Below are 27,831 nucleotides of genomic sequence, written 5' to 3' on the forward strand. Positions count from 1 at the left end.
CTGTTGTTACAACATGGCAAGCAAACCCTGAGCCCCAGAGCCTTAGCATGGCAAGCAGCACCAATAAGAAGTCTCAAAGCAATGGCACAGCAAGTAGCCTCACAGTCACAATGCACCAAAAGCCCCAGAAAAGTGCCTGCTTGGGAGCCCACCTCCTCCAGTGGTTTGCTGAATGAGAAGTGCCCCATATCACACAAATGGGCTCATTTTGCCCATGATTCCACAGCAACAGAAGCAGTATTTTAACTTACTGCACCTGGGTATGGTTTGCCAATTGCACAGTGGCAGGTAGGATAGTGCTCCAGAGGGTTAACATCATTGCCCAGAGGATCATTGGTTGCCCTCTCACCTCTTTGGAAGAGCAGCTCCCACTGCCTTAAGAAAGTTCAAAACATTCTTAAAGATCCATCTCATTCCGGGCACCCTTTTTTTTTAAGTATTACCATCTGGCAGACAATACAGAATAATAAAAACAAGAACAAATAGGGTTTCTATCCCAGGGCAGTAACTGTATTGATTTCTACTATATATTGTAGTGCAATATTCATGCAATATTGGTTTTCAATTCAATTGTATAGAATGTGAATGATTTGTGTTTGTGTTTTATTTTTATAATTATAATGTTCACTGAAGAAGGCATTTAATTTCATTGTACAAAATGCAATGACAATAAAGTAAAATAAACTTGATTGGCCACTGAACAGGTCCTTGGGTAACAGTGGTAACTGGGGCCAGAATTTCTATTGCTAAGCAATGCAATTATAAAACATGACAACACATGACCATGAGGTTTAGAGATGACAATCATGGCAGTCCCCATTGCTGTCATTAAATAAGGATGATGGATCATGAAGCAAGGACCAAATGTAACCATAACTTGCTACTTCTTGCGGGCTTCCAAAAAGCAGTCAATGGGGAAGCCAGCAGGAAGTCACTAGTTACAGTCACTTTTCCTTTTTAGGAGGCCAGTTGGACAAGAGCTACAAGTGGACAGTTAATTGCTGTGCAATGCAGATAGGTGAAATTGTGGTGTGGGTACTATGAGCAAGCATGCAGGTAGGTATGCATGTAGTTGGGTGCTATAGGCAGGTATAAATGTTGGAAAATGGACAGTGGGTGCTACACATGGGTGTGAATCAGACTGCAAAACACAAGTGTTTAATGCATTAGATATAACAACCTAACATTTGTATTTGCTTAACAATAATTAACCTCATGCTCAGTACATTTGCATATCAAATCTATACTTTCATTAGCTCTCTGTGTTTTAAAGTAAAATTAGAAAGATAATTATGAGTGTCTTTCTACAAAGGAAAAATGAAAAGAACTTTAATACAATATAGTATTTTAAATAGTGCATTTAACATGGAAAAATTAAACCTTCAAGTGAAATTCTTCATAGGTATACCAGCAGCAAGAAATTCTTATTTTCATTCAATTAGGTTCCCCCACTGCCCAAGATAAAGCTTAAAGAATTATTCATTTATTATTCCATTTTGTATTGAATTCATGGAAATTTACCAGTAGTTAAGGAAAGCATGAACAAATACTGTATATTTACTTATATAGATACTTATATAGATCTTTTCAAATTGCTACGCATCTAGCAATTTCATGGCTGATTACATAGGGTGTGTAATGTTCCTGATCATTATACAGTGAACCCTCGATCATCGCGAGGGTTCCGTTCCAGGACCCCACGCGATGATCGATTTTTAGCGAAGTAGCGGTGCGGAAGTAAAAACACCATCTGCGCGTGCGCAGATGGTGTTTTTGCTTCCACTGCCGCCCGCCCTTCGCCCGCCCACCCCGTTGCTCGCGCCTGGGGTGCGCGCGCGTTTGGGGACTCCCTAGATCCGCTCCCCAGCTGGGGAGCGGATCTAGGGAGTCCCCAAACGCACGCGCTTTCCCCAGCAACGCGCGCGCGGTGGGGACTCCCTAGATCCGCTCCCCAGCTGGGGAGCGGATCTAGGGAGTCCCCACCGCGCGCGCGTTGCTGGGGAAAGCGCGCGCGTTTGGGGACTCCCTATATCCGCTCCCCAGCTGGGGAGCGGATCTAGGGAGTCCCCAAACGCGCGCGCTTTCCCCAGCTGGGGAGCGGAGCTGGGATGTCCCCAAGCGCGTGCCGCCCGCCCGCCCACGCCGTTGCTCGCGCCGCCGCTGGGGTCTTACGGGGGCAAGAGGGGGAAGACCCAGGGAAGCCTCTGCCCGGCGGGGAAACTCCACCATCTATGCATGCGTGGAAGGGCACGCATGCGCAGATGGTGGAGTTTACTTCCTGGTTGAAAACTCGCGAAATAGCCCTTTCGCGATACTTGAACACGCGAAACTCGAGGGTTCACTGTATTTAACTACTTCTCAACTGACAATATCTGGTTTAAATTCAAGCAGGCTTCAAGAACAGAAAAAAGGGGAGGAGGGAATCCAGGCAATAGTGATGAACAGCAGCAAGAGCTACAATTAGGAAAGCATTTAACATACGGAAATCTGAAATGGCATCAGTGGTATAGGGCTGAAATAAAAGAAAAAGTCTGAAAATGTTTAATTTACTAAACTAAATCCTACCTGAACTAGGTTCAACTTTATAACCATAGCTCAATGTGAGGGCGCATTACTTTCTCATGAAAAACCTCTCTTTAAGGTCTTTAATTAAAAGAATTAAAATTAAAAGATTTTTTTAATTTATTTTAATTTATTTTTAATTAAAAATTAAAAGAAACTCTTACAAAAACAAACCTGGGCAGGAGAAACCTGCCATATTATATTTATGTTATGATATCATATCATATGATATATGATATACAGTGTAATATACAGTGATCCCCCGATTATCGCGAGGGTTCCGTTCCAAGACCCCTCGCAATAATCGATTTTTCGGGATGTAGTGATGCGGAAGTAAAAACACCATCTGCGCATGCGCGCCCCTTTTTCCATGGCCGCGCATGCGCAGATGGTGTTTTTACTTCCGCACCTGGGAAGACCCAGCAGCTGAGGAGCCGCCTGCCTGCCCGCTTGTCCGCCGCTTTTCAGCTTGTCCACCGCTTGTCCGCTTGTCTGCCGTTTTTCAGCTTGTCCGCCGCTTTTCCGCTTGTCCGCCCGCCGCTTTTCCGCCGCTTGTCCGGCCACCACTTGTCCGCCGCTTTTTTGCTTGTCCGGCCGCCGCTTTTCTTGTCCGCCCGCCGCTTTTCCGCCGCTTGTCCGGCCGCCGCTTGTCCGCCGCTTTTCCGCTCGTCCGGCCGCCACTTTTCTTGTCCGGCCGCCGCTTGTCCACCGCTTGTCCAGCCGCCGCTTGTCCGCCGCTCTGGGAGTTGAAGACCCAGGGAAGGTTCCTTCGGCCACCCAGCAGCTGATCTGCTCGGCAGCGCAGTAGCAGCGAGGAGCCGAAGATGGGGTTTCCCCGTTGCCCACGCAAAGGGGAAACCCCATCTTCGGCTCCTCGCTGCTACTGCGCTGCCGAGCAGATCAGCTGCTGGGCGGCCGAAGGAACCTTCCTTGGGTGCCGCCCGCCGCTCGAGAGCAAGAGGGGGAGAGATAGAGAAAGAGAGAGAAGGAAAGAAAGAGATGAGAGAGGGAGGAAGAGAGTGTGAGAGAGGAAGAAGCAAGATAGAGAAAGAGAGAGAGAAAGAAAGATGAGAAAGGAAGGGAGTGACGTCATCGGGTGAAAAAATCGCGATATAGCATTTCGCAAAGATCGAGATCGCGAAACTCGGGGGATCACTGTATATGTGATATGTGAAGCATGGGTGTCAAACTCAAGGCCCGGCGGCCGGATTCGGCCCGCAAGGAACTTAGATCCCACCCACAGAGCTGCCCTGAAAACAGCAAAGGATTGGCCCACAGTGGCTCTGCAAGCAAAATCGGAGTTTGAGAGAGCCACAGATGGCTTCAGTTATATCTTTGCAAAGATTAGTGATTATAGGCGATATTCCAGTCCATACCAATTTAAACACAATTTTAAAAATAACAAAGATTTGAGAAGGACTGCAATCTGACAGTAATCCAGTATGGCAAGTAGTCCTCAATTTATGATCACAACAGAGTCCAAAATTTCCATTACAGTTAAGTGAGTTGTGTCCCATTTTACAACATCTTTGCCACACTTGTTAAACAAATCACTGCGGTTGCTAAGTGATATCTGTGGTTGTTCAGCAAATCTGCCTTCCCCCATTGCCTTTGCTTGTCAGAAAAGCCAAATACAAATAGCAATAGCACTTAGGACTTATATATCGCTTCACAGTGCTTTACAGCCCTTTCTAAGCAGTTTACAGTGTCGGCATATTGCTCCCAACAGTCTGAGTCCTCATTTTACCAACCTTGGAAGGATGGAAGACTGAGTTAACCTTGAGCCTGATTAGATTTGACCTGCCAAATTGCAGGCAGGCAGCAGGCAGGAGAAGTCAATTGCAGTATTGGACTCTAACCATTGTGCCACCACTAAATGGACATCATGTGACATCAGAGCAGAGTAACTGTCATACAAACCAGTTGCCAAGCACCCAAATTTGAATGCATGACCATTGTAAGGTTGTAAGTGTGTAAACTGGTCATAAATCACTTGTTTTAATGCAGTTGTAACTTTGAACAGCCACTAAATAAATGGTTATAAGTCAAGCACTATCCGTAATAGTTAGAATTCTATTGTAGGACAACAGAGAAAACAATTTAGGCACCATTTCTACATTGTCACTTTACAAATTATTGCTATGAATTATTCACAGATATCATTCAAATTTATTAAGCTAAGAAAAAGAATGTCCAAGAATATAGAATAATTCAATATCAGTAAAATGAAAATAAAATAAAATAAAAGATTGATGAATGTAGTGTTTGTTTTTCAAGGAACAGCAAGGCAACATGCTTAAATACCAGAAAGCAAACAACACTGCTTAAGTTCATTGACTTAAGAAAACACTCTTTTATACTGCATGGTTCTAAAATAAATACTTTGGGGAAACAGAGAACAAGCTATTGTACCTTGGCTTCCATTTTCTTTCAGACAGAAACCGATAGAGCAAACATTCCTAAAGGCTTACCTTGCCTGTGTTTCTATAAAGTTAATAACTGAGCTGTCAGTCAAGGCATATATAAATACAGTAATGCTTTCTGCTTTAGAAGCTCTTCTATTTACAAGAGTAGCCAGCCAAAATTCTGAAATGACTGCATGGTCTGTTGGCTTTGATCTCTTTTATACTCTATTCTCCCAGTATCTGTTAGTTTACTATTTATGATACCTTTGTGTATTTAGGCATAAGTAAAGCCACTGTGAAAAGCCAGCACTTCTTAATGATGGAGGTAAATACATCAGGTAGTGCAAAGGATTAAAAAAATATACTCCAAATAAAGTCATTTGTTAATGCAGGAGACTGATAGCATTATTTTTCTAATGTTATAAAAGTAATGCTTAGTTGTGTCATTGAAGCATGTACTACCTTTGTAGTTGTAGAAACACCCCACATCTTGCATTTACTGCCTAAGACATTCCCAGGATATCAAAACTAATCTCAGCTGATTTACAATTGTGAGTGCAGCCTTAGAAGAATATCACAGCTTTGCTCCCAAACAGCCCCACCTTGGAACAACATTGTGGTTAGAATTCTTAAAAAGCTTTCCTTCTAGGTAAGGAACAATTGCCCCTTGTCCTTGTGACAATGTTACTGAAGATATATAAGGTTCTGTTCTGCACCTTTTTAAGTGGGATTATATGTAACAGTTATACCTAAAGGTCAGAAATTTGCCTCTACAAAAAAAGCTGAGCAGCAAATGAGAAAATACAATTAGAAATAAACTAAATAAAAACAAAGGAGAAAAGCTCCTTGTTGAATGAAACACATGATTAAGGATGCATCAATTACTAGACAATATTCCTGTGATACTATCATTGAGAAAACTAAATGAGAACTGAAAAGGAAGCTGATTATCATTCCAGTAGGTAGATATATATGTATGTACATACGTACATATAACATTTCATATTTCCCATCTCCATCAAAGTTATAGTTATAGATCCTTTTGAAGAAAGGAAGATATAAACACAAATTCTCAGCCTAGAATTTCACAAGATTCCAAAACTAGGTCTATGTAAGAATATATCCCATTCCCTGGTCAGTCTCTCTCTCTCTCAACTCAGCTCACCTCACAGGATTATTGTTGTTGTGTTCATCCAAAGTTGAAAGAACAAAAAAAAAGACCAATAGGAGTGCATGAGTAATGAGTTTGAGGAAAGTAACTACCATATTTTCGGACTATAAGACGCACCTTATTTTTTTGAGAAGGAACATAGGGAAAAGAATCTGCTTACTAAGTATTCATCCAGCTAGCGTCCTTAGTCTGGTCAGCTTCAGCACATTATTTTATCCCCTGGTTAGGGCTTTAAAAAACCTTTATTCAGATAGAGTAACAATGAAAGAGCTTGCAAGCCAGTAAGAGTTGGGAACATCATTAGCGCCTGGAAAGAAACCTTCAGAGCAAGTAGAGCAATGGGAAAAAAACCTGCGAAGACTTAGGGCTTTGAAAACAGAGAGTAACAATGAAAGAGCTTGCAAGCCACTAAGAACTGGGAACCTCGTTATTACCTGGTTAGGGCTGGAAAGAAACATTTGGAGAAAGTTAGGCCAATGAAAAAAACCCTGCAAAGATTTAGGGCTTGGAAAACATTCTTCACAGAGAGAAACAATGAAAGAGCTTGCAAGGTAAGAGCTGGGAAGATCGTTAGCAGCTAGTTAGGGCTGGGAAAAAGGAAGGAAGGGGGTTAAAAAAAAACAACCACCCCACTACATTCAGAGTATAAGAAGCACCCAAATTATCAGTCTCTTTTAGGGAGGAAAAAGGTGCATCTTATACTCCGAAAAATACGGTAATTATAAAAATATGGTAGAGCAAATAGGAGGGAAGGGAGTGGAGGATCTTTGAACACAAATATATTAAATATATTTAAATATACAGTGAACCCTCGATCATCGCGAGGGTTCCGTTCCAGGACCCCACGCGATGATCGATTTTTAGCGAAGTAGCGGTGCGGAAGTAAAAACACCATCTGCGCGTGCGCAGATGGTGTTTTTGCTTCCACTGCCACCCGCCCTTCGCCCGCCCACCCCGTTGCTCGTGCCTGGGGTGCGCGCGCGCTTGGGGACTCCCTAGCTCCGCTTCCCAGCTGGGGAGCGGAGCTGGGATGTCCCCAAGCGCGCGCGCTTTCCCCAGCAACGCGCGCGCGGTGGGGACTCCCTAGATCCGCTTCCCAGCTGGGGAGCGGAGCTGGGATGTCCCCAAGCGCGCGCGCTTTCCCCAGCAACGCGCGCGCGGTGGGGACTCCCTAGATCCGCTTCCCAGCTGGGGAGCGGAGCTGGGATGTCCCCAAGCGCGCGCGCTTTCCCCAGCAACGCGCGCGGGGTGGGGACTCCCTAGATCCGCTTCCCAGCTGGGGAGCGGAGCTGGGATGTCCCCAAGCGCGCGCGCTTTCCCCAGCAACGCGCGCGGGGTGGGGACTCCCTAGATCCGCTTCCCAGCTGGGGAGCGGAGCTGGGATGTCCCCAAGCGCGCGCGCTTTCCCCAGCAACGCGCGCGCGGTGGGGAGTCCCTAGATCTGCTTCCCAGCTGGGGAGCGGAGCTGGGATGTCCCCAAGCGCGCGCGCTTTCCCCAGCAACGCGCGCGCGGTGGGGACTCCCTAGATCTGCTTCCCAGCTGGGGAGCGGAGCTGGGATGTCCCCAAGCACGCGCGCTTTCCCCAGCAACGCGCGCGCGGTGGGGACTCCCTAGATCCGCTTCCCAGCTGGGGAGCGGAGCTAGGATGTCCCCAAGCGAGCGGGCACCCAGGGAAGCCTCTGGGGGAAGGGGGAAGACCCAGGGAAGCCTCTGCCCGGCGGGGAAACTCCACCATCTACGCATGCGTGGAAGGGCACGCATGCGCAGATGGTGGAGTTTACTTCCGGGTTGAAAACTCGCGAAATAGCCCTTTCGCGATACTTGAGGACGCGAAACTCGAGGGTTCACTGTATTAAACTTATCTAGAAAAATGGGTGATTAATCAAGGGAAAGAAAATGGTTTGGAAATTCAGCACCAAACTAAGTAAAGCATAGGTAACTTAGACACGTAGACTAGAAGATGGAAACAAAATTCAAAATAATTATTATATTTTAAGTGCCAAACAGAAAGGTAACAGTAAAAATGCAAAGTTTTCAAATTTAGGGGAGGAAATCAGTGCACCGATGTACTTGATTTTATAATAGAATATATGAAAACGTCTGGAATTATGAATCAGGAGTGTGACATGGCTGCCTAAAATAGAAGTATAGTCAAAATATTAGACATTTCAGGGGGAATGCTAGTTTCCAAGTCTTCCGCATTGCACAAGTTTCAACTAGGTACTGTCTCAGGTTCTGCATTTAAGAATTCAGTTGAACTAGAAAACATGCAGAAGATGATAAGGTGAATAACCGGAAACTGTTTGGAAATGAAGTTTGTTGAACGATTGAAAAAGAATTAGAAATTGGAATTAAAGAAGTCTTAACAAGATAAAATAGGCAAGGGAGATGCTGAGTGCCCGTTGTTAGCCGCCCCGAGTCTACGGAGAGGGGCAGCATACAAATCCAATAAATAAATAAATATACAGTGGGGGGGGGGGGGGGTATTTATTTAGTCAGACACCAATTGTGCAAGTTCTCCCACTTAAAAAGATGAGAGAGGCCTGTAATTGACATCATAGGTAAACCTCAACCATGAGAGACAACATGAGAAAACACATCCAGAAAATCTGATTGTCTGATTTTTAACGAATTTTTTTGCAAATTATGGTGGAAAATAAGTATTTGGTCACCTACAAAGAAGCACGATTTCTGGCTCTCACAGACCTCTAACTTCTTCTTTAAGAGGTTCCTCTGTCCTCCACTCATTGCCTGTAGTAATGGCACCTGTTTGAATTTGTTATCAGTATAAAAGACACCTGTCCACAACCTCAAACAGTCACACTCCAAACTCCACTATGGTGAAGACCAAAGAACTGTCGAAGGACACCAGAAACAAAATTGTAGCCCTGCACCAGGCTGGGAAGACTGAATCTGCAATAGGCAAGCATCTTGGTGTGAAGAAATCAACTCTGGGAGCAATAATTAGAAAATGGAAGACATACAAGATCACTGATAATCTCCCTTGATCTGGGACTACACACAAGATCTCATCCCGTGGGGTCAAAATGATCACAAGAACGGTGAGCAAAAATCCCAGACCCACACGGGGGAACCTAGTGAATGACCTGCAGAGACCTGGGACCAAGGTAGCAAAGGCTACCATCAGTAACACACTATGCCACCAAGGAATCAAGATTATGCAGTGCCAGACGCGTCCCCCTGCCTAAGCCAGTACATGTCCGGGCCTGTCTGAAGTTTACTAGAGAGCATTTGGATGATCCAGAATAATATTGGGAGAATGTCCCAAATACACCGCCAGGGCAACGAAGGAGTGGCTTCATAAGAAGAATTTTAAGGTCCTGGAGTGGCCTAGCCAGTCTCCAGATCTCAACATTATAAAAACCTTTTGGAGGGAGTTGAAAGCCCGTGTTGCCCAGCGACAGCCCCCAAACATCCCTGCTCTTGAGGAGATCTGCATGGAGGACTTACAGAAAATGTTTGACCTCTGTCATTGCCAACAAAGGATATATAACAAAGTATTGAGATGAACTTTTGTTATTGACCAAAGGTTTTATTTATATCTTCTGTTGTTATTGTTATTGTTATATCAATGATAAATTCTTGTATAAGCCCTGCTACTCTGCTTTGTTAAGCAAATTATAACAATATTTTCTAACGGAATCAACCACTTAATGGAATAATAATCAAAGTAATATTCTGAAATAAACCACATTTACTTGAATAAGGCTTCCTCTTTTAGACAGCCTGGATGTTTCCATTCATTTGGCTGATGATTTTCATATACAGTGATCTCTCGATTAGCGCGGGGGTTACGTTCCAAGACCTCCCGCGCTAACCGATTTCCGCGTTATACTGGATGCGGAAGTAAAAACCACCATCTGCGCATGTGCGCCATTTTTTCATGGCCGCACATGCGCAGATGGTGGAGTTTGCGTGTGGGCAGCGGGGAAGACCAAGGGGAGGTTCCTTCAGCCGCCCAACAGCTGATCTGCTCCGCAGCGCAGAAGCAGTGAGGAGCCGAAGATGGGGTTTCCCCGTTGCCGCGCTGTGGAGCGGATCAGGTGTTGGGCGGCTGAAGGAACCTTCCCTTGGTCTTCCCGCCGCCCAGGCAAAGGGGAAACCCCAAGATCACTTGCCGCTTGCCGTATTGCAGCTTGGAGCCTTGCTTCGCCTCCTTCGCTGCAATACGGCAAGCGGCAAGCTGCCTGGGCGGCGCTGGGGCCATGCGGAGCCGCTCATCTAGGGGGGCGTGGACCGGCAAGGTGCCCTCCGCTCTCTCTCTTTCTCTCCCTGTTACCGGTGTGGTATAAGAGAGAGAAAGAAAGAGAAAGGAGGGCGACTTGCCAGTCCACGCCCCCCTGGATGAGCGGCCCCGCATGGCCCCAGCGCCAGACTCCGTTGCCGAACGCCGAAACCGGAAGGGGCGTGGTGTGGGGGGGAGAACGGGAGGCTCAGCATTCCGTCAGTCGCAGCGCTGGCTGTCAACTTTTCTTTTTAGCACTGGGGAGGCAAGTCAGCTCCTGCCCAGTTTTAAAAAGAAAAGTTGACAGCCAGCGCTGCGGCTGACGGAATGCTGAGCTTCCCGTTCTCTCTCCGCCCCCTCGCCCCTTCGCCCCCCTTTGTTCCTAGGAGAAGTGCTGGTGAGGAGCAGAAGGTCTGTCTTGCCTCAATCCCCAGCACTTCTCCTAGGAACACAGGGAGGCGAAGGGGCGAGGGGGGGGGGGAGAGAAAACGGGAGGCTCAGCATTCCGTCAGTCGCAGCGCTGGCTGTCAACTTTTCTTTTTAGCACTGGGGAGGCAAGTCAGCTCCTGCCCAGTTTTAAAAAGAAAAGTTGACAGCCAGCGATTGTTCCGCTGCCGCCAGCATGGCCTGGCTGGCAGCGGAAGATGTAACGGAGCCCACGGGGGATTCGCCTTCCTCCCACCCGCAGCCGAGACTGATCGTGGGCTCCTTCGCAACCTCAGAGAGCTTCCAGGGCATGAAAGCTCACGAAAACCAGGAAGCTCTCCGAGGTTGCGAAGGAGCCCACGATCAGTCTCGGCTGCGGGCGGGAGGAAGGCGAATGCCACGGGGCTGGGCTCGGCTCCCCCCTCGGCTCCCCCCCTTACCAGCCCCGCCGCGGAAGGCTCCATTCTGTTCCCTGCCGGCCCGATTGAGCGGCCGGCGGTCTCCATTCAGGGAACCGGCACCCAGCGTCCCCACGCCGCCTCCACCTCCCGATAATGCACCCGACCTCTGCCTCTCTCTTTCTCTCTCATATACCACGCCGGCAACAGGGAGAGAAAGAGAGAGAGAACTAGCGTGGACTTATTTTTTATTTTTTAATATTTTATTTTAATATTTTATTTTTTTAATTAATATTTTTTGAAAAACCGCGTTGCAGCGTTTCGCGCTAATCGAGACCGTGCTAATCGAGGGATCACTGTAACTATATTTTTAGGAGAAAGCAATTGCTGTAAAAATGTATGGAGATGCATGCACAGTTAATCTACAGAAATAAAATTCATTTTTATGGAATCAGTCCCTAATTGCAAATTTCACAATTCAAAACTACTATGATATTTAAAGTAACCAAACTAGCTATAGAAAATGCAATCTAAATTCAAGATCAAGTTGAAAACAAAGGCTGTCCAAGGAAACTCAACAAAACATACATGCGGTAGTTGCACTGCATTTATTTTATTTAAAAATGTATCAAGGGAGACATCTAGTGGTTTTGAAACACAGAGGTGAAAAACAATAATTTTTTCTTTAGCAGCAATTTTAGGAAAGAACTGGTTGTCAAAGATCAATTTAAAATAGTGTCAATGCATTTTTGTTACATAAAGAACTCATACTTTCCAGTAGAGTCTGGTTATTTTTCAAAAACATTCTGAATTTGTTAAATGTGCAAAGGAAGATGTTTGGCACAATTCTGAATGAGAGATAACAATGAGCCAAATCTGAAATATTTAGTGTGGCTATATGCCAGACAAGAAATAAGCACCTGAGATTTCTGTTCTTCATCAAGATACTGAGAAATGTATAAAAATGAAAGAAAATATATTGTACTTTTCTTCCGTCAGAAAAAGCAAATGATAAAGTGAATAGGCTTGAACTAAACAATGTTGTATTTATTTATTGGATTTATATGCCGCCCCTCTTCCTGTTGTCTCATTTCTTTACTTTCTACATTGGATTTTGTTTTGCAAAAATGTGGAGTGAAGATCAGTTACTAGACATGTAAATGCTATATAAAATGGAAGTAAAACATGTGTGATAATAAATAGAATGCTTAGTGAAAAGTTCAGGACTGATCAAAAAGACATAGATTTCAGATGGTGATTCAGAGGATGTTTTTCAGATAATGATTCAGATAATAATTTTAATGTGTTATATGCAACATAAGCCAAATGCTTGTGATGAGATTAAAAATGTATCTATTGGAGATGTGAATACCTGTTGTATTTGAGGCCAATGCCCTCTACACACAGTCCCCAGCACTGCCAATGCCTTGCCCTCTGCTGCTGTTGTCACAGGCTGGACTGGGACTGCCCCATGATATATAAAATACCCAGATTTGTGTCAGGCCACATAATGAAGGAGCAGTGTAGATCTGATGGTTAACACATCAAAGACCAAAAAGTTGTGTTTGATAAGGGAAAACAGAGGAATGATTGCAAATAATACATAAATGATGAAAAACTAGAATAAGTATATGAACTGATGTTCTTTAATTGAATGTTTGCTAACAATTGGAAAATGAAGAGATAAATTTTAACATGTGCAGATGTCTGCAGAAAAATAATGGATGGTATGTGATCTTTTGTAAGAAAGGTTTGTACAATTGGAATATCTCTGGAGATCTAATAGTAGCAGCTCCGCTGCTTGAAATACACCTCGGATATACCAAGTACTATTGTTACATATGTTAATGAGGCACCATGGAAGACAATCGTATTAGATTAAAAACAAATGGCCACTCTTAAAGAATTTGATTCAGGACAGAAAAATATGGTACATGAACTAGTTATTGATCCAATGAAGGTATTTTTGCCTCCGTTTCATATAAAATTTGGACTGATGAAAAATTTTGTAAAAATGATGAATCAGAAAGATAAAAGTTTGGGGGATTTTTGAGACAAGTGCTTCCAGGAATAACTGATGCCAAGATTAAGGAAGGCTTGTTGGTCCACAGATCAAACATGACAATTGATTTGAAGATCTGTTAGTAGAGCCAGAGAAAATTGCCTGGAAAGCAATTCAAGGCAACTACAGAGCACCAAACTACATTTAACTGATTGACAAACTTTTTACAGCAAACAAGGTCATAAAGTCCAATCTCTTACTAAAATTCATTTTTTGCATTGACACTTGGATTTTTTCCCCCAACAATGTAGATGCAATCAGTGACAAAAATGGCAAAAAGTTGCACCAGGATATTTCCAGAATGGAAAAACAGTTAAGGGGACAACTGAAATCCATCAACATTAACTGATTATTGCTGGACACAACAGTGAGCTGCAGCGAGTACAAATTAATCAGCAACAAAACGCTTTTAGCTCTATTGAAATCATCTAGCATTTAAAAATTTTTATACAATTATATATATTATAGCTATTAAAAGTTAATTTCATATTTCTCAGGATACCTGTGTGACACAGACATTCTGAAATTATATTTGTGTTTAGCTTGAAAGAATCTATCATACTCACCAAACTTTTTTGAGAAAGAAAAACTTTTGAAAAAATTGTTGTCCAATGTAATTAAAGGGTATACTCAATGCATCAGAATGGATGTAATTCTTGGAATCATTTTTGAAAAAAGGTTACATATCGTTTGGTAAAATTATGTTTCACATATCATTTGTTCTCAACTACGATACATTTTACAGAAGTATTTCTTACTGAAATGAACATACCTGTTTTTCTTTGAGCTCTCATCCTTTCCTCTCTTCACTCCAAATATTCTTGTAATGAGGGTGCTAAAGAGAAGTGTAGATGAATTTCTCACCTAATACATTAAGCAACACAGCAAATATTAAGATATTTTTATTCAGTTTCTAATAGGATTGTTTATTTATTAAATTTATATGCTACTCTATCTTATCCTGGAGAGCAGCTCAGAGGAGGAGTCAAACATGTTACTAGTTTGGATACTTTCTGCCGACAAGAGTCCAACCCTCCTTGAATTCGATTGTTATTAACTGTCAATTTGCCTTCACCATTAATAAGTCAGATTCTTATAGTTAGCTAGCATGGATTAAACTTGTACCCTTTTGAACAAGCTTGGTTCCTGATTTCTTGCACCTGACATTCTATTTATTTATTTATTCATTCATTCATTCATTCATTCATTCATTCATTTGATTTCTGTAGACTCAGGGCGACCCACAAGAGAGATAACTACAAAAACATATAAGAAATCTAACCTAAAATATACTCTAAAACCCCAGTTTTTAAAACCAATCATTCACATTTATCCTATCATACATTATACATTCAGTCCTCAGCCGGGGCTAGATGTTAAAACTCAATGGCCCCAAGCCATTGATAAACAAGCAATGCAGTAAGGATTCCCTGATTTCTTCCTACCCCTAATAGCATATTTTGAGAAACAAGGGGAAAGAAACCCCATTCCCTACACATTTTTAAGAATATCATCATCATCATCATCATAATTCAGTTTCTAGACAATGGATAGCTAGAAACTAAGGAAGATAGATTTTTATTAGAATCAGCATGTAGGAGAAGTACCGTAATATGTTGAATATATACTTACATTATAATTCAATTTGTAGTTCCCAAGTAAGGGAAGGGAGATTATTTAATCTCGACCAGCTATCATGGGATATCCTATGATTCTCCTACCTTTAGGTACTACTCTTTAAATACATGCTAGATTTTAGATGTATGGTCTCCTGGCCTTCTGCAAAGGAGTCAAAACTTGGCATTGTGCCCATGCAAGGGGGCTCAAAGATCCACACAACTGTGGTTCTACCTGGTCTCTACCTGTATTAATTAACTCTCTACCTGTATTAATTAATGCTAAATGCCCATTTTGAATTTTTTTATTTTGAAATTTAATTTTAAATTGTTAAATTTTAGATTAATGTTAATATTTTAATATTAATTTAATATATTGATTATACTGTACATTAACCAGAGCCCATTTCAGAAATATGATTGATTGATAAATTGATCAATTCAAGAAGGAGGGAAGGGAAGGGGAGGGGAGGGGTTAGTGGATATAATAACAAATTTTAGTGGTTGTTTCATAGCATGTTTTTTATGCGAGCATGTTAGCTATATACTCAGCATACCCTCCATCTAATTAATAAAAATAATTTATTTTAAAAAATCATACATTATAAAGAAAACCATAATCCACAATATGATTGAAATTAACGTAACACTTTCAAACTTAATACATACAAATATATCAACTTACCGCCCAGACAGAAGAAGTAAAACCTAATATTGCTGCTTGCATTCCGTCTGCTACATAAGGAATGATATTTTCACCTAACCGGGTATCCTTGAATAAAGCTCTTAAGATATTTAATGCATGAACCTGGGGTGGGGGGTAGAAGTGTTAACAAAAGAACATTATTATTATTATTATTATTATTATTATTATTATTATTATTATTAATTAGATTTGTATGCCGCCCCTCTCTGAAGACTCGGGGCAGCTAGTTGAAATATATCACAAAGTTATGTATGCCAACTTTTTAACAAAAGAAAGATACAAATGGAGTATAAATCCTAATCACTACCCTCCTATATCTCACAATCATTCCACAGGGCTTGTAACTTAAGGACCTTCATATTTAGATTTGGCCTCCCCTCAATTTAATTAAAATTGAAGTCAGAAGATGAGACATTTTAAGCACAGAAGGAGGAATCATATCAAATTTAAATTATGTTTACAGACTTCTTCTGCATTGATAGAAAAAGAGATATAAAGATAGATGCTTTACCTGAGAAATTATACTTGAAGGCATATCTGATGGTAAAGCTAATTTTATCAAACTTTTCATGGTCATTTTCAGTAGACTTGCTTTACCTTTCTTTGGTTCTGAAGCTAGTAAGGCCTGGAATAAAAAAGAAATAAAATAAAGTGATATAATATTATTTTATTACATTTAAACAGGACAACTTGAAAATACCAAACATAAGCTTCAAGTAACAAGAAGTAGAAAAAGAACATTTCAACATTTCAACCAAGCAAAATGCAGAATTGTGATTTGCTTTTTGGTGTCATGCTTATGAAGAATAACTCATATAGTATTTTTTAAAGAAATTGAAGCAATTCATTAAACAATTAAAAGGTCCTTTAAATCTATTATATTTAGGACAAAGGAAGTAGAAAAATGTAAGAAAAATGTATCACCAACTCCATAAATGTCATGTTGTTTACAGAGATGAATAAGAAAATGTAGCAAGTAAAGACTGTTCAACCTTTCAGCCATAAAAAAGTTATCAAAATAGTAATTGACTCAAACACTAAGTGGAAAACCAAAATTTTGAAGAAGCAGGTAAATACAATATGAGAAAATATGTAAATTAGTCTTTGTGTATATGTGCACATGCTTTACACATCAACAACTTAGACATTATTTTGTATCCTGTCCCACTTCAGGGGACGAGCTTCCAAAATCCAAGGAACAAATAAAATGATAATAACCTAAGAATAATTCACCAATATAATGCTGAATTTCTTCTATCTTCAGTGTTACAATTATCTGCAAAACAGACATTGAACTTCAATGTCTATAACCCTATAGCAGCAACTTTGGGGAAACACCCCTCTTTTGGACATTGCAGTATATCTGTATGTACATATGTTTTGGATTTAGCTAAAGTGGTAGTTAGCAAAGGTTTTTAATGTGGGCAATTGGAACTTGGCCTTTTAGGCATCCTTAGCGTGAGTAGGAGTTCACTTTTTTGTATTGCAGCAAATATATTACAGTGGTACCTCTACCTAAGAACGCCTCTACTTAAGAGCTTTTCTAGATAAGAACCAAGTGTTCAAGATTTTTTTGCCTCTTCTTAAGAACCATTTTCTACTTAAGAACCTAAGCTCGGAAACATTTCCCTGGAAATTTGAGAGCAGCACGAAGGCCCGGCCAGTTTCCTGCCATTCCCCCTGGGTTTCTCTCTCTGGGGTAGTGTATGGGAGGCAGCCTCCCGCGGGGTGTATGGGAGGCGCATGCTCCTCCTCGCCGTCTCAGAGTCCCTCTTTTTTTTTTAAGCATGAAAGGTTTGGATTTTTTTGATTCCCCTCACCTCACCTTCTTCCTTTGACAGCGACTGTCCTCCTCCTCTTCTTCTTCCTCCTCCTCCCACCCAAATTCCAAGCTTTTATTTCTTTCCTAATGGGTTTGCACACATTATTTGCTTTTACATTGATTCCTATGGGAAAAATTGCTTCTACTTATAAACCTTTCTAATTAAGAATCTGGTCACGGAACGAATTAAGTTCTTAAGTAGAGGTACCACTGTATTTTATATTTCATTTCATTTGCATTTGATTCTTTAGTCTCCATATAGATGACCTAAGCCCATAATTGTTAGAATCAATTATAGTTTGGAACAAACTTCCAGCAGATGTGGTTGGTAACTGAATTTAAACATGCCTGGGATAAACATATATCCATACTAAGATAAAATACAGGAAATAGTATAAGGGCAGACTAGATGGACCATGAGGTCTCTTTCTGCCGTCAATCTTCTATGTTTCTATGTTTTGTGTTATCTAAAGAAATTTTAAATTTTATTTGTTTCAAAGATCTTTAATTGGAAGTAAATGTCTGTAGTTATTAAATGTACATTTGCTATTGTTTTAAAAATCTACCATGGAATTGTGTTAAGAAATAGTCTTGAATTCAAGTCATTCTCCTAATCATATTTGTAAACAATATGTAGGACTTCAAAGCAAGTACAGTTTTTGATAAAAGATGCCCATTTTGTGGGCAGAAAGATATAATTGTATTTCACCTAAAATGTTACTAATAACAACTCAAAAAGCCTTGCTAATCCAGTTAAGCTTTACAGGTTTCTGCAAAGTTCTGCAAAGAACAACACAATTAGAAGAAATTCTAATACCATTAGAATAATCCAACCGAAAAATTCTTAGTATTTCACTAAAATACATTGAGTACTTCTCAAATGATTCAGTCCAGAAACTGTGGTCATATCAAGGTAAAATATATATGATACCTGTATATAGAAAGGAATTCCAGCACTGCGCCTAGTGACACACAGTTTAGATGATGGATCACTACATTTAATTTCTTCCAGGACATTGTATAACCATTGCTGTGGCAATTTGTGTAGATCTTCATTATTACTCCTATTAAGAGTAGGAAAACAAACCTATTAAGAGTAAGGAATGCTAGAATTTAAAACTGAAGAAATGTGCTTCAAAATGCTTAATATTTTGATGTAGATGACCTAATATTTTGGAAGAATTGAATACATAAAGGAAAATCATTAGGTTTCTAAAGTTTAACTTCTTCTATGTTTCCTTCCAATGGAAATCTTTCAATTGAGCATCTCTGGGGCTCTCTTTTATTATTTGTCATTTGTTTATCTATTTACAGAATATATATGGCTTCTTCATCATCAACTAAAGTGAGGTTTTTCAGATTGTATAGAAACAAGTTTCTCATTATATTTGATAGGGACTTGGACTTTTAATCTAGAAGGATACATGAGAAACTTATCTGGATTTATATAAACCAGAACTATGTGGCATCAACTAACTTTCTATTGACATTCCTGCTGAGTTTTCCTCTATCATGAGACTTTATATTTCAAATGTTTCTTTGAAAAAATTGCAGGAGTGGCAACTATAATTCACGAAGAATATAACATGAAATAAAATACATCCAAGCTACCACACAGTTGAAAATAAATTGCTGCAGTTATCTTTGAACAAACGTTTTAACTCCTGGTAAGATTAACAGAAAGTCAAAAATATACTGAAATGAAATCTGACCCCTAACATTAGAACATGGTACTGCTTCGATAATGCCAGAAGTAATTTAATTTTGTTCAGTTATCCACTAACTTGCACATTTTGGGGCAAGCAAAATTTTGGTCGTCCTGAAGTAATAAAAACATTAAGAGCTATTGACTTTAAAAACAAAAAAAAAGACTACTCCCTTTAATTTGGCAACTGTAGAACACTCTAGACTGGCTGAAAAATTATTTCCATGGGAAACAACTTTCCCTAAAAATATGAAAAGGAAAATTGAGCTTTAAAAATAACATGCTAGTCACAGATCCAAGCATGATTTTACCCAAGTTAAGAGTCCAAGCACATATCAGATTTAATAAGCAACTCATTTATATAATCTGCAAACCTCACTTGAAAACATAGTTAGCTGATATATAAATCATGCCCAATGTGGTTTCTCAGACTATTTTAACTGGCAAGAGGAAAATTCAGTCGCCCACATATTCAAAATACTTTCTCTGATCATTTTCAATGAATACAATAAATGTTCCACACAATCTGCATCCTTCCACACCCGGATAGCAGGCTAAAGATAATTTGGTAGACTCATTGCCTCAATTTAAACTTTGCTGTGTAATTATTTGAAATATAATGGCACATACTGAAATTAAATTTTAATTACAAATTCAAATTACATTTGAAATATAATGATTAACCAAAGAAATATCAAAGTCTAATTCTATTCTACACCAGCAATAATCTCCTTCTGCAACAACTCACTGATATATTTAAATTTATATCCTTTAAAACAACTATCAGAGATATCAGGGGACAACCTGTTCCATGAGAGAAAAGCCATCACTATGAAGTTGTCAACTCACAAAAGTATCCCTGGCCTGCTCTCAATTTAATTAATCTCATGATTTAACTAAGGCACTCATCAGAACCCTGACATGAAGGCTTGACTGGCCCTATAGATGGCATTTACCTTAGAGAAACATAGAAACATAGAAGATTGACGGCAGAAAAAGACCGTTGAACTTACCTGAACGGTCTTCTCGATGCACTGCAAGGAGAGTCCAAGATGGGTTATACTCCAGTCTGATTGGCTGGGACTGAGTTTTAATTTAAATAATTATTAGGCAGGCACCGCCTCCCCCCCCTTAGCCCTCCAGTCTAAAGTAAGGCGAAGGAGCAGTAAAGCAAAACCATTTATTAAACAATTAACATTCAAAAACATCAAACCATGAAATTCAAACCTCCACAGAACCCTGGTCCCAACATCGGGAGGGTTTGGACTCTCCTTGCAGTGCATCGAGAAGACCGTTCAGGTAAGTTCAACGGTCTTTCTCCAATGCACTTGCAAGGAGAGTCCAAGATGGGATATGCCCAAGTTATGATCACAGGGAGGGACAGGACTGGACCAGGGGTTTCTCAAACGAACAGACCCCTTGCAGTACCCTTCTCCCAAATGCAGCTTCCTCTGAGGCAAAGGCATCAATCCTATAGTGTTTTATAAAGGTTGACGGCGCAGCCCATGTGGCCGCTCTACATATGTCCTCTAAAGATGCCTGGGTACGCCAGGCTGATGAAACAGCAGCACTTCGCGTCGAATGTCCTGTTATCCCCGGAGGAACTGGGGATCCCTCAGTTCGATATGCCTCTGCAATACATTCCCTCAACCATCTACTTATCGTTGTGGAAGACACCTTGGTACCTCCGCTTCTGGTGGAAAAAGACACAAACAGGGCTTCAGATGTTCTAACAGGCTGAGTCCGTCTAACATAAATTTTCAGGGCCCGCCTCACATCCAGTTTGTGCCATCTCAAAATAGATGGATGAGTTCCTTGAGTACAGAAGTCCGGCAGTATGATATCCTGACTCCTGTGAAAAGCGGTGTTTACCTTTGGAATAAACGCCGGATCTAGTCTGAGCACAACCCTGTTAGGTTCAAACTTACAAAGGTCCGGTCTTGTAGACAAGGCGGCAATCTCAGAGACCCTCCTGGCTGAGGTGATAGCAACCAGGAAGGCAGTTTTAAGGGTTAGTAATCTCATTGAGATCTGACGTATAGGCTCAAATGGAGGACCTGTCAAGGCGTGCAATACTAAAGGAAGATCCCATGAAGGAAATCGATGTATCACTGGTGGTTTGAGATTAGCCGCTCCCCTCAGAAAGTCTCTAATCCAGGGATGTCTGGTAAGTGACCTGAATCCATCTGTTGGAAGGATTGTGGCCAGCGCGGCGACATGACGGCGTAAGGTGTTAGGGGCAAGGCCCTTGTCTAGTCCTGTTTGCAGGAAAGTTAGCACCACCTGTGGTGATGCCACCTGAGGGTCTGACTGTCGCTGTTCACAGAAATCGTGGAAGGCCTTCCAGGTTGCCTGGTAAATGCGTCTTGTGGAAGGCCGCCGGGCCGCTTGAATGGTCTCAATGACCGTGTCAGGTAAAGCTTGTTGTTTTAGATACTCCCGCTCAAGCGCCACACGGTTAGCTGCCACCACTGTGGCTCTGGGTGTGAGAAGGACCCCTGTGTCAGAGAGATCCTCTGATCCGGTATTTTCCAGCTGGGCGCCCTTGATAGTTGTACTAGGTCCGCGAACCATATACGGCGGGGCCAAAACGGGGCTATTAGTATCACTTCCGCTCTCTCCTCCAGAATCTTCCTTATCACTCTGGGGAGGATGGACACGGGTGGAAACGCGTATAGGAGACCCGGAGGCCATTGAAGAGTTAAGGCATCCACTCCCTCCGCGTCCGGATCCGGGTAGCGAGAGAGGAAGCGGGGAAGTTGGGTGTTCAAGTTGGTAGCGAACAAGTCTATCACCGGTTCCCCGAATCTCCTTACCACTTCTTGGAAGATCCCGGGGTCCAGTCGCCATTCGCTCGGGTCGAGTGTCTGACGGCTGAGCCAGTCCGCCCACACATTCTCCACGCCCGAGATGTGTTCCGCCGATAGAGAAGCCAGGTTCATCTCTGCCCATCTGAGAAGTAATGTTGACTCCTTCATAAGTCGACGTGACCGTGTTCCCCCTTGTCGGTTGATGTGGGAACGTGTGGAGACGTTGTCGGTAAGGATGCGTACGTGGCAGCCCCGTACTAAGTGAGCTAGGCTGTGGAGGGCTAATGAAACAGCCTTCAATTCCAGGAAATTTATGTTGATTTCTATTAGGTCCTGAGGGTCCCAAAGTCCCTGCACCATATGTGAGGAGAGGTGAGCACCCCACCCTGTCAAGCTGGCGTCCGTTGTTATAGTAACAAATTCCCTGTCCAAGAATGTGGAGCCCTTGGTCAGTGAATGGGACCTCCACCATCGTAGAGAGTTGCGAACTCTGGGACTGAGGGAAACTCGCCTGTGAGAGTGACTGGTCTTGAGTCTCTGATACGGTAGCAGGAACCATTGGAGCGGACGCAGATGGTGTCTCGCCCATGGTACTATATCTATACACGATACTAGTGTTCCTAGGATCTTTGAAAGCAGGGCAAGAGTGGGATAACATTGAAGTCCCAGTTCCCCTATCAGAGTTCTGATTGTCCTTTGTCTTTCCTGGGACAGGAAAACCATCCCCTTGACAGAGTCTATAGTGGTGCCCAAGTGGGCGAGGCGATGAGTCGGTGTTAGATGGCTCTTGGACCAGTTGACTGTAAAGCCATGGTCTTGTAATGTCTGGATTGTCAAAAGAGAGTCCCTTTCTGCTTGCTCTCTGGTCCTTGACAGAATGACGATATCGTCGAGATACGCCATCACCCGTACCGACTGGCGTCGGAGACTTGCTGTGAGGACGTCCAGTAATTTTGTGAACGTCCTGGGGGCGGAAGAGAGTCCAAAGGGCATCGCCTTGTATTGGAAGTGCGTGCCGTTGAGGTAGAACCGGAGAAACTGTCTGTGCTGTGGAAATATGGGTACATGAAGGTAGGCCTCCTTCAGGTCTATGGATGTCATCAGGTCGTTTTGTCTTATGGAAGCCAGGATGGACCTTAATGAGTGCATCTTGAACCTCCTGTATTTCACATAGAGGTTCAACTGCCGGAGGTTGAGGATCATACGAACGCCTCCTGAGGCTTTTGGCACGAGGAAAATTGCTGAATAGAATCCCCTGCCTTGGTGATTCAAGGGTACCTCCTCTATGGCCCCTATCTCTCGGAGGTGAGACACCTCTTGAAGCAGGAGTCTCCGCTTTTGTGGATCTGACGGAATGCGGCAAGGGAGGAAGCGATGTGGGGGGGGTCGAATGAACTCGATCCGCAGACCCTGGGAAACCGTAGATGTCGCCCATGCGTCTGATGAGGTGGTCTCCCAGATGTCCGGGAAAAGCCGCAACTTGCCGCCTAGGGGGATCTCGCATTGAGAGTCATTTGCTTTTCCTAAAGCCTCTGTTGCCCCCTCTGAAGGAGCGACGGCCTTGGAAGGATCTGCCCCTGTCGGACTGGTAGGACCTGTCCGATCTGAAGGACCCCTGGTTGAAGGAGCCCTGGAAGTATGGCCTCGACGCCTGGGTGTTGGTCGAGGAGGGCTCCGTTCGAAAGGGCTGCCGGCGCTGATAAGGTGTGGAGCGCCTATCTTGCCGTCTGTTAGCCCTGGGCATCACCTTCTTCTTGTCCTTGTCCTCGACCAGTACATCGTCGAGGACCTCCCCGAACAGCTTTTTCCCTTTGAACGAGGATGAGGCGAGGCTCCACTTAGACTTGACGTCCGCTTGCCAATTGCGGAGCCAAATGAGTCTGCGTGATGCCACTGAAGAGGCCATTGCCCGCGATGCAAATTTAGCGGCATTGACCGTGGCATCTGCTGAAAACTCAGTGGCGGCCAACAACTTGTTGAGGTCCTGCCGCAGTCTGCCGTCCTCTGGGTCCGCTCTGTCCTGGATTTCCTTGATCCATAGAATCATGGCCCTGTTGAAAAACGAGGCCGCCGAGGCGGCTCGCACTGCCCAGGCCGCCATCTGGTGGGTCCTGCGAGTCACGTTCTCCGCTCGCTTGTCCTCCGCCTTCAGTCCCTCCTGAGACTCAGAGGGCACTAAGGCATTGGATACCAGGCTCGTTACGGGCTTGTCCACCGGTGGGAATTCCAACAGTTCCTCCATCTGGTGGTCGAAGGTGTAGAATCTGCGGTCCAGATTGGAGGGGCCCTGGGCCGCCGCCGGGTTTTCCCACGGGCGCTGAATGGTCTCCAGGAATAAATTGGAGGATGGGATGTTCACAGTCTCCTGTTTGGGAAACACGAACAGACCCCCTGTTGGCTGAGATGCTTCTGGTGGAGCTGCCTGACCACTCTCGCCGGCCTGATCAATGGTCAGCTTGGCCTTATTTAGGATCACCTTGAAGAGGGACGGCCTGAAGAGACCCGTGTAGGCGGGCTGTTCCGGGGGTTGGTCATCCCCGGACAGGTCTTCCTCAGCCTCACTAAAATCCTCTCGGTAGGCCTCCTCCTCATCCATGGAATCTGTTACCGATTGCATGCCAGGAGCCGTCCAGATGTCCCTAGGTCTCATTGGGGGAGGTCCCCCGGAGGCCTGTTGGTGTTGTTGTGCCCCCGTGACCAGGCCCTGGTTGTAAGTGGAAGTAATCAGTTCCTGCAGGGCCGGGGACATGTTCTGCCACGTATCCTGGGTATGGCGCAGGCCTGCCGCCGTAGGGGTGAAGGTGGCACTCTGTCCGTATTGCAAAGGTTGAGTGGGGGGGTAGATGGAAGGCCACCCCACCGCATGCCTCCCCGGGCCATAATGTTCAGGCTTGGATGGTAGCCAGGTCTGGCTCCCTCTCTCTGGGGACCAATCCCTCTCTGAGGCAGATGTTGCCATCCCCTGGAATAACGTGGGGGAGGCACTGGGGGGATTGGCAGTAAATTGCTGGGTGGGGGGCAAAGCCGGGCCCGCCACCTTCTGTGATGCCTCCAGCTGTTTTTCCAGCGCTCTGATGCGCTTCTCAGCTTCCCTTAATGAGGAGCTCTGAGATGACTTGGTCTTGGAGGACTTTTCCTTGGGGGTGCAAGGCTTGGGCACAGTAGCCTCCTCCCCAACAGGCGCTGCCTGGTCTGCCATGTCCCTGGTATCAACTCACGGTCTCCGCTGATCCTAGAAACTACTCGGGTCAGCCACAGGGAACTTTGCAGCCGCTGGTCGCTACCGGGAAGGCGAAAGTGAAAATAGAACAAGCCTTTTCCTTACTGCGCCTGTGCAAACAGCCTCTTTCCACGAGGCTTGTGTCCCGGTGTTTATCCAAGCCGGCGACCTCACCAACATGGCCGCCGGCTGGTTGTCCTGGCGACGGGGCCTGATTGGCTGAGAGTAGTCAGCCGGGCCTCCCTGGACCATCCCAAGATGGCCGCCGGAGGACGTCACGGCGACCTCCCCAAGATGGCCGCCGGCCGTATCCCTGGCAACCAAGGGATACAATGCCGGCGGGCGGGAAAGGCAGCGATTCCCGCCCTCCTTGCTTTTCGCCGGCGAATTTCTCTCTCCACGAGCCGATCCGCTGCTTCTCCCCCGTGCTCGGATCGGCTCACGCCTGCCTGCTTCCTCGGGGGTGGTTGCGCAGGGAACGTCCTCCCTCGCGGGCCGCCGTGAGCGGAGCTTCCTCCCGGCCCGGTGGTGTGTTCGCCGGGGGGGGGACGGACCCCCCGAGGCGTCAACCACATCCTCGACCTCCGGGTGCCACCTCGGGGGTAGGCAGCCCGGGCGCTCACTCCTGCACCCCCGACGTGGCCCAGCAGAGTCTCCTCTGCCTGGGTGGGTGCCAGCGTGGAGGAGCTGCAGGCACTGGGTAAACCCACTGGAGGTTAAGAACCCAGGCCCGCCCGAGGCGAAAAACCCCCATATACCTAAAGAAAGGAAGAGAAAAGAAAAGTTAGTAACATATATAAACACAAATTTTAAACAAATTACAATTAAAATGTAAGAGCAATAACTCAGTAGTCCCTTTACTGCGACTGAGTTTTTTAGACTGGAGGGCTAAGGGGGGGGAGGCGGTGCCTGCCTAATAATTATTTAAATTAAAACTCAGTCCCAGCCAATCAGACTGGAGTATAACCCATCTTGGACTCTCCTTGCAAGTGCATTGGAGAAAGACCTCATGGTCCATCTAGTATGCCCTTACACTATTTCCTGTATTTTATCTTAGGATGGATATGTTTATTCCAGGCATGTTTAAATTCAGTTACTGTGGATTTACCAACCACGTCTGCTGGAAGTTTGTTCTAAGCATTTACTACTTTTTCAGTAGAATAATATTTTCTCACGTCGCTTCTGATCTTTCCCCCAACTAACTAACCTCAGATTGTGACCCCCTCTTCTTGTGTTCATAGAAGATACATGTATACAGGGAGGGGGAAGGTATTTTGATGAAAAAAGACATTATTTGGTGCAGGTAAAATGCAGTAATATTTTTGCTCAATATTTGTGCAAACAAGGACAATAAATCCAAATAAGCTATGGCTACTTTCAGATAAAGATTAAAAGTAAAGGAATTCATAACAAAACAATTTACCTTGAAAATACTTCTGTAAGTTTTACAAAGCCAGCATAAGCTAGCTCAAATGCTCCTCTATGTCGGGACTTTAGGAGATGATTCTTGAAATATTCCCCAATATCTTTTACCTGACAGAAGCAAAAAAAAGAGAGAAAAATGTATGCCATGTTCACAGAAACATTTTTGGCAAACTGTGAATGATGAAGTGATATAGAGAATCTTATGCTTATAAATAAAAGAATATCGTTCATGGAAAAATGTCTATGGAAATGCTCAATCATCCAGATCATAACTGTTCCAAAAGTGCTTTTCAAAAGGCAACTGGACTTTGTTTTTTTCCTTGAAAACATTTTGCTTCTCATCCAAGAAGTTTCTTCAGTTCAGAACTGATTTTTTTCAAAAGCACATGTAGCACATTTCTCATGGAAAACTATAGAACTGCATTGACCACATGATCTCTATGGCTAAAATGTGCCACTTCAGACAGGCATGAGATCAAATTTGATTGTTTCTATGTTTCTATCAAAACAACAAAAATTAAACGTCCTTCACAAATGAACAGGCAATTTAAAAAGGTTCTTGTCTTAAATCCTCCTTGATCAGGCTTATTTTATAAATGTTCTACAAAAAGTAGCATTACATGTTTACCACCTTTCTTCACTTCATCTAAGAAACACATGATGAATTTGTAATACCTCTATTTTAGTAATGTTTCCACTTATTTTAAATTAATTACATTAACTATTGTTTTTTCCCAACAATATCCACTCTTTAATCCAGGTCATTGTTGCCGCTTGATGGTACAGTTCCCAGTTAGGTAATGCCAATCCTCCTCTAAAGTCTTGCAAGGGTTTCAATTTAATTCTGGATTTTTTTTTCCTTGCTAAATAAAATTTGTCATTAATTTATTTAAATTTTGAAAAATGATTTCGCTAAATTTATTGGGGCAACTTGGAATAAAAATAAAATTTTGGAAAGCATATTCATCTTCATTACTGATATTTGTCCAATTAATGAAATTTGAAGTTTATTTCAATTTTCTAAATCTTTTTTTATTTGTTGAATTAATTTGTTACAATTGTCCTCTTTTATCAAATACTTTTCCGACAATCATATATCTAAATATTTTATTTTTCTAAATATTTCGATTTTTGAAATATTCAAAAATATTTGTTAGAAATTATTATTTTTTATGTCTGTTTGGGAGGAAGTCATTTTGATCTGAATAAATGTATCTATTTAAAATATTTTCAATTTTTTTCTGCCATTATTGCTC

The 27,831-nt window shown here is 43.1% G+C and overlaps 1 protein-coding gene across 2 annotated transcripts in view; it reads right to left on the reverse strand.

Annotated features, from left to right (window-relative positions):
* THADA (THADA armadillo repeat containing) overlaps positions 1 to 27,831 on the reverse strand; it is a 114,792-nt gene that overhangs the window by 52,822 nt on the left and 34,139 nt on the right. For both annotated transcript variants that reach the window (XM_070734533.1, XM_070734532.1), the window contains exons 23-27: positions 26,574 to 26,683; positions 18,347 to 18,479; positions 16,105 to 16,218; positions 15,573 to 15,695; positions 14,044 to 14,135 (exon numbers count right to left, since the gene is read on the reverse strand). In XM_070734533.1, the coding sequence (XP_070590634.1) occupies positions 14,044 to 14,135; positions 15,573 to 15,695; positions 16,105 to 16,218; positions 18,347 to 18,479; positions 26,574 to 26,683 (572 nt within the window). The remainder of the gene's footprint in view (positions 1 to 14,043; positions 14,136 to 15,572; positions 15,696 to 16,104; positions 16,219 to 18,346; positions 18,480 to 26,573; positions 26,684 to 27,831) is intronic.

The sequence above is a fragment of the Erythrolamprus reginae genome, chromosome 1, assembly GCF_031021105.1.
Source record: "Erythrolamprus reginae isolate rEryReg1 chromosome 1, rEryReg1.hap1, whole genome shotgun sequence".
NCBI lineage: Eukaryota > Metazoa > Chordata > Lepidosauria > Squamata > Dipsadidae > Erythrolamprus > Erythrolamprus reginae.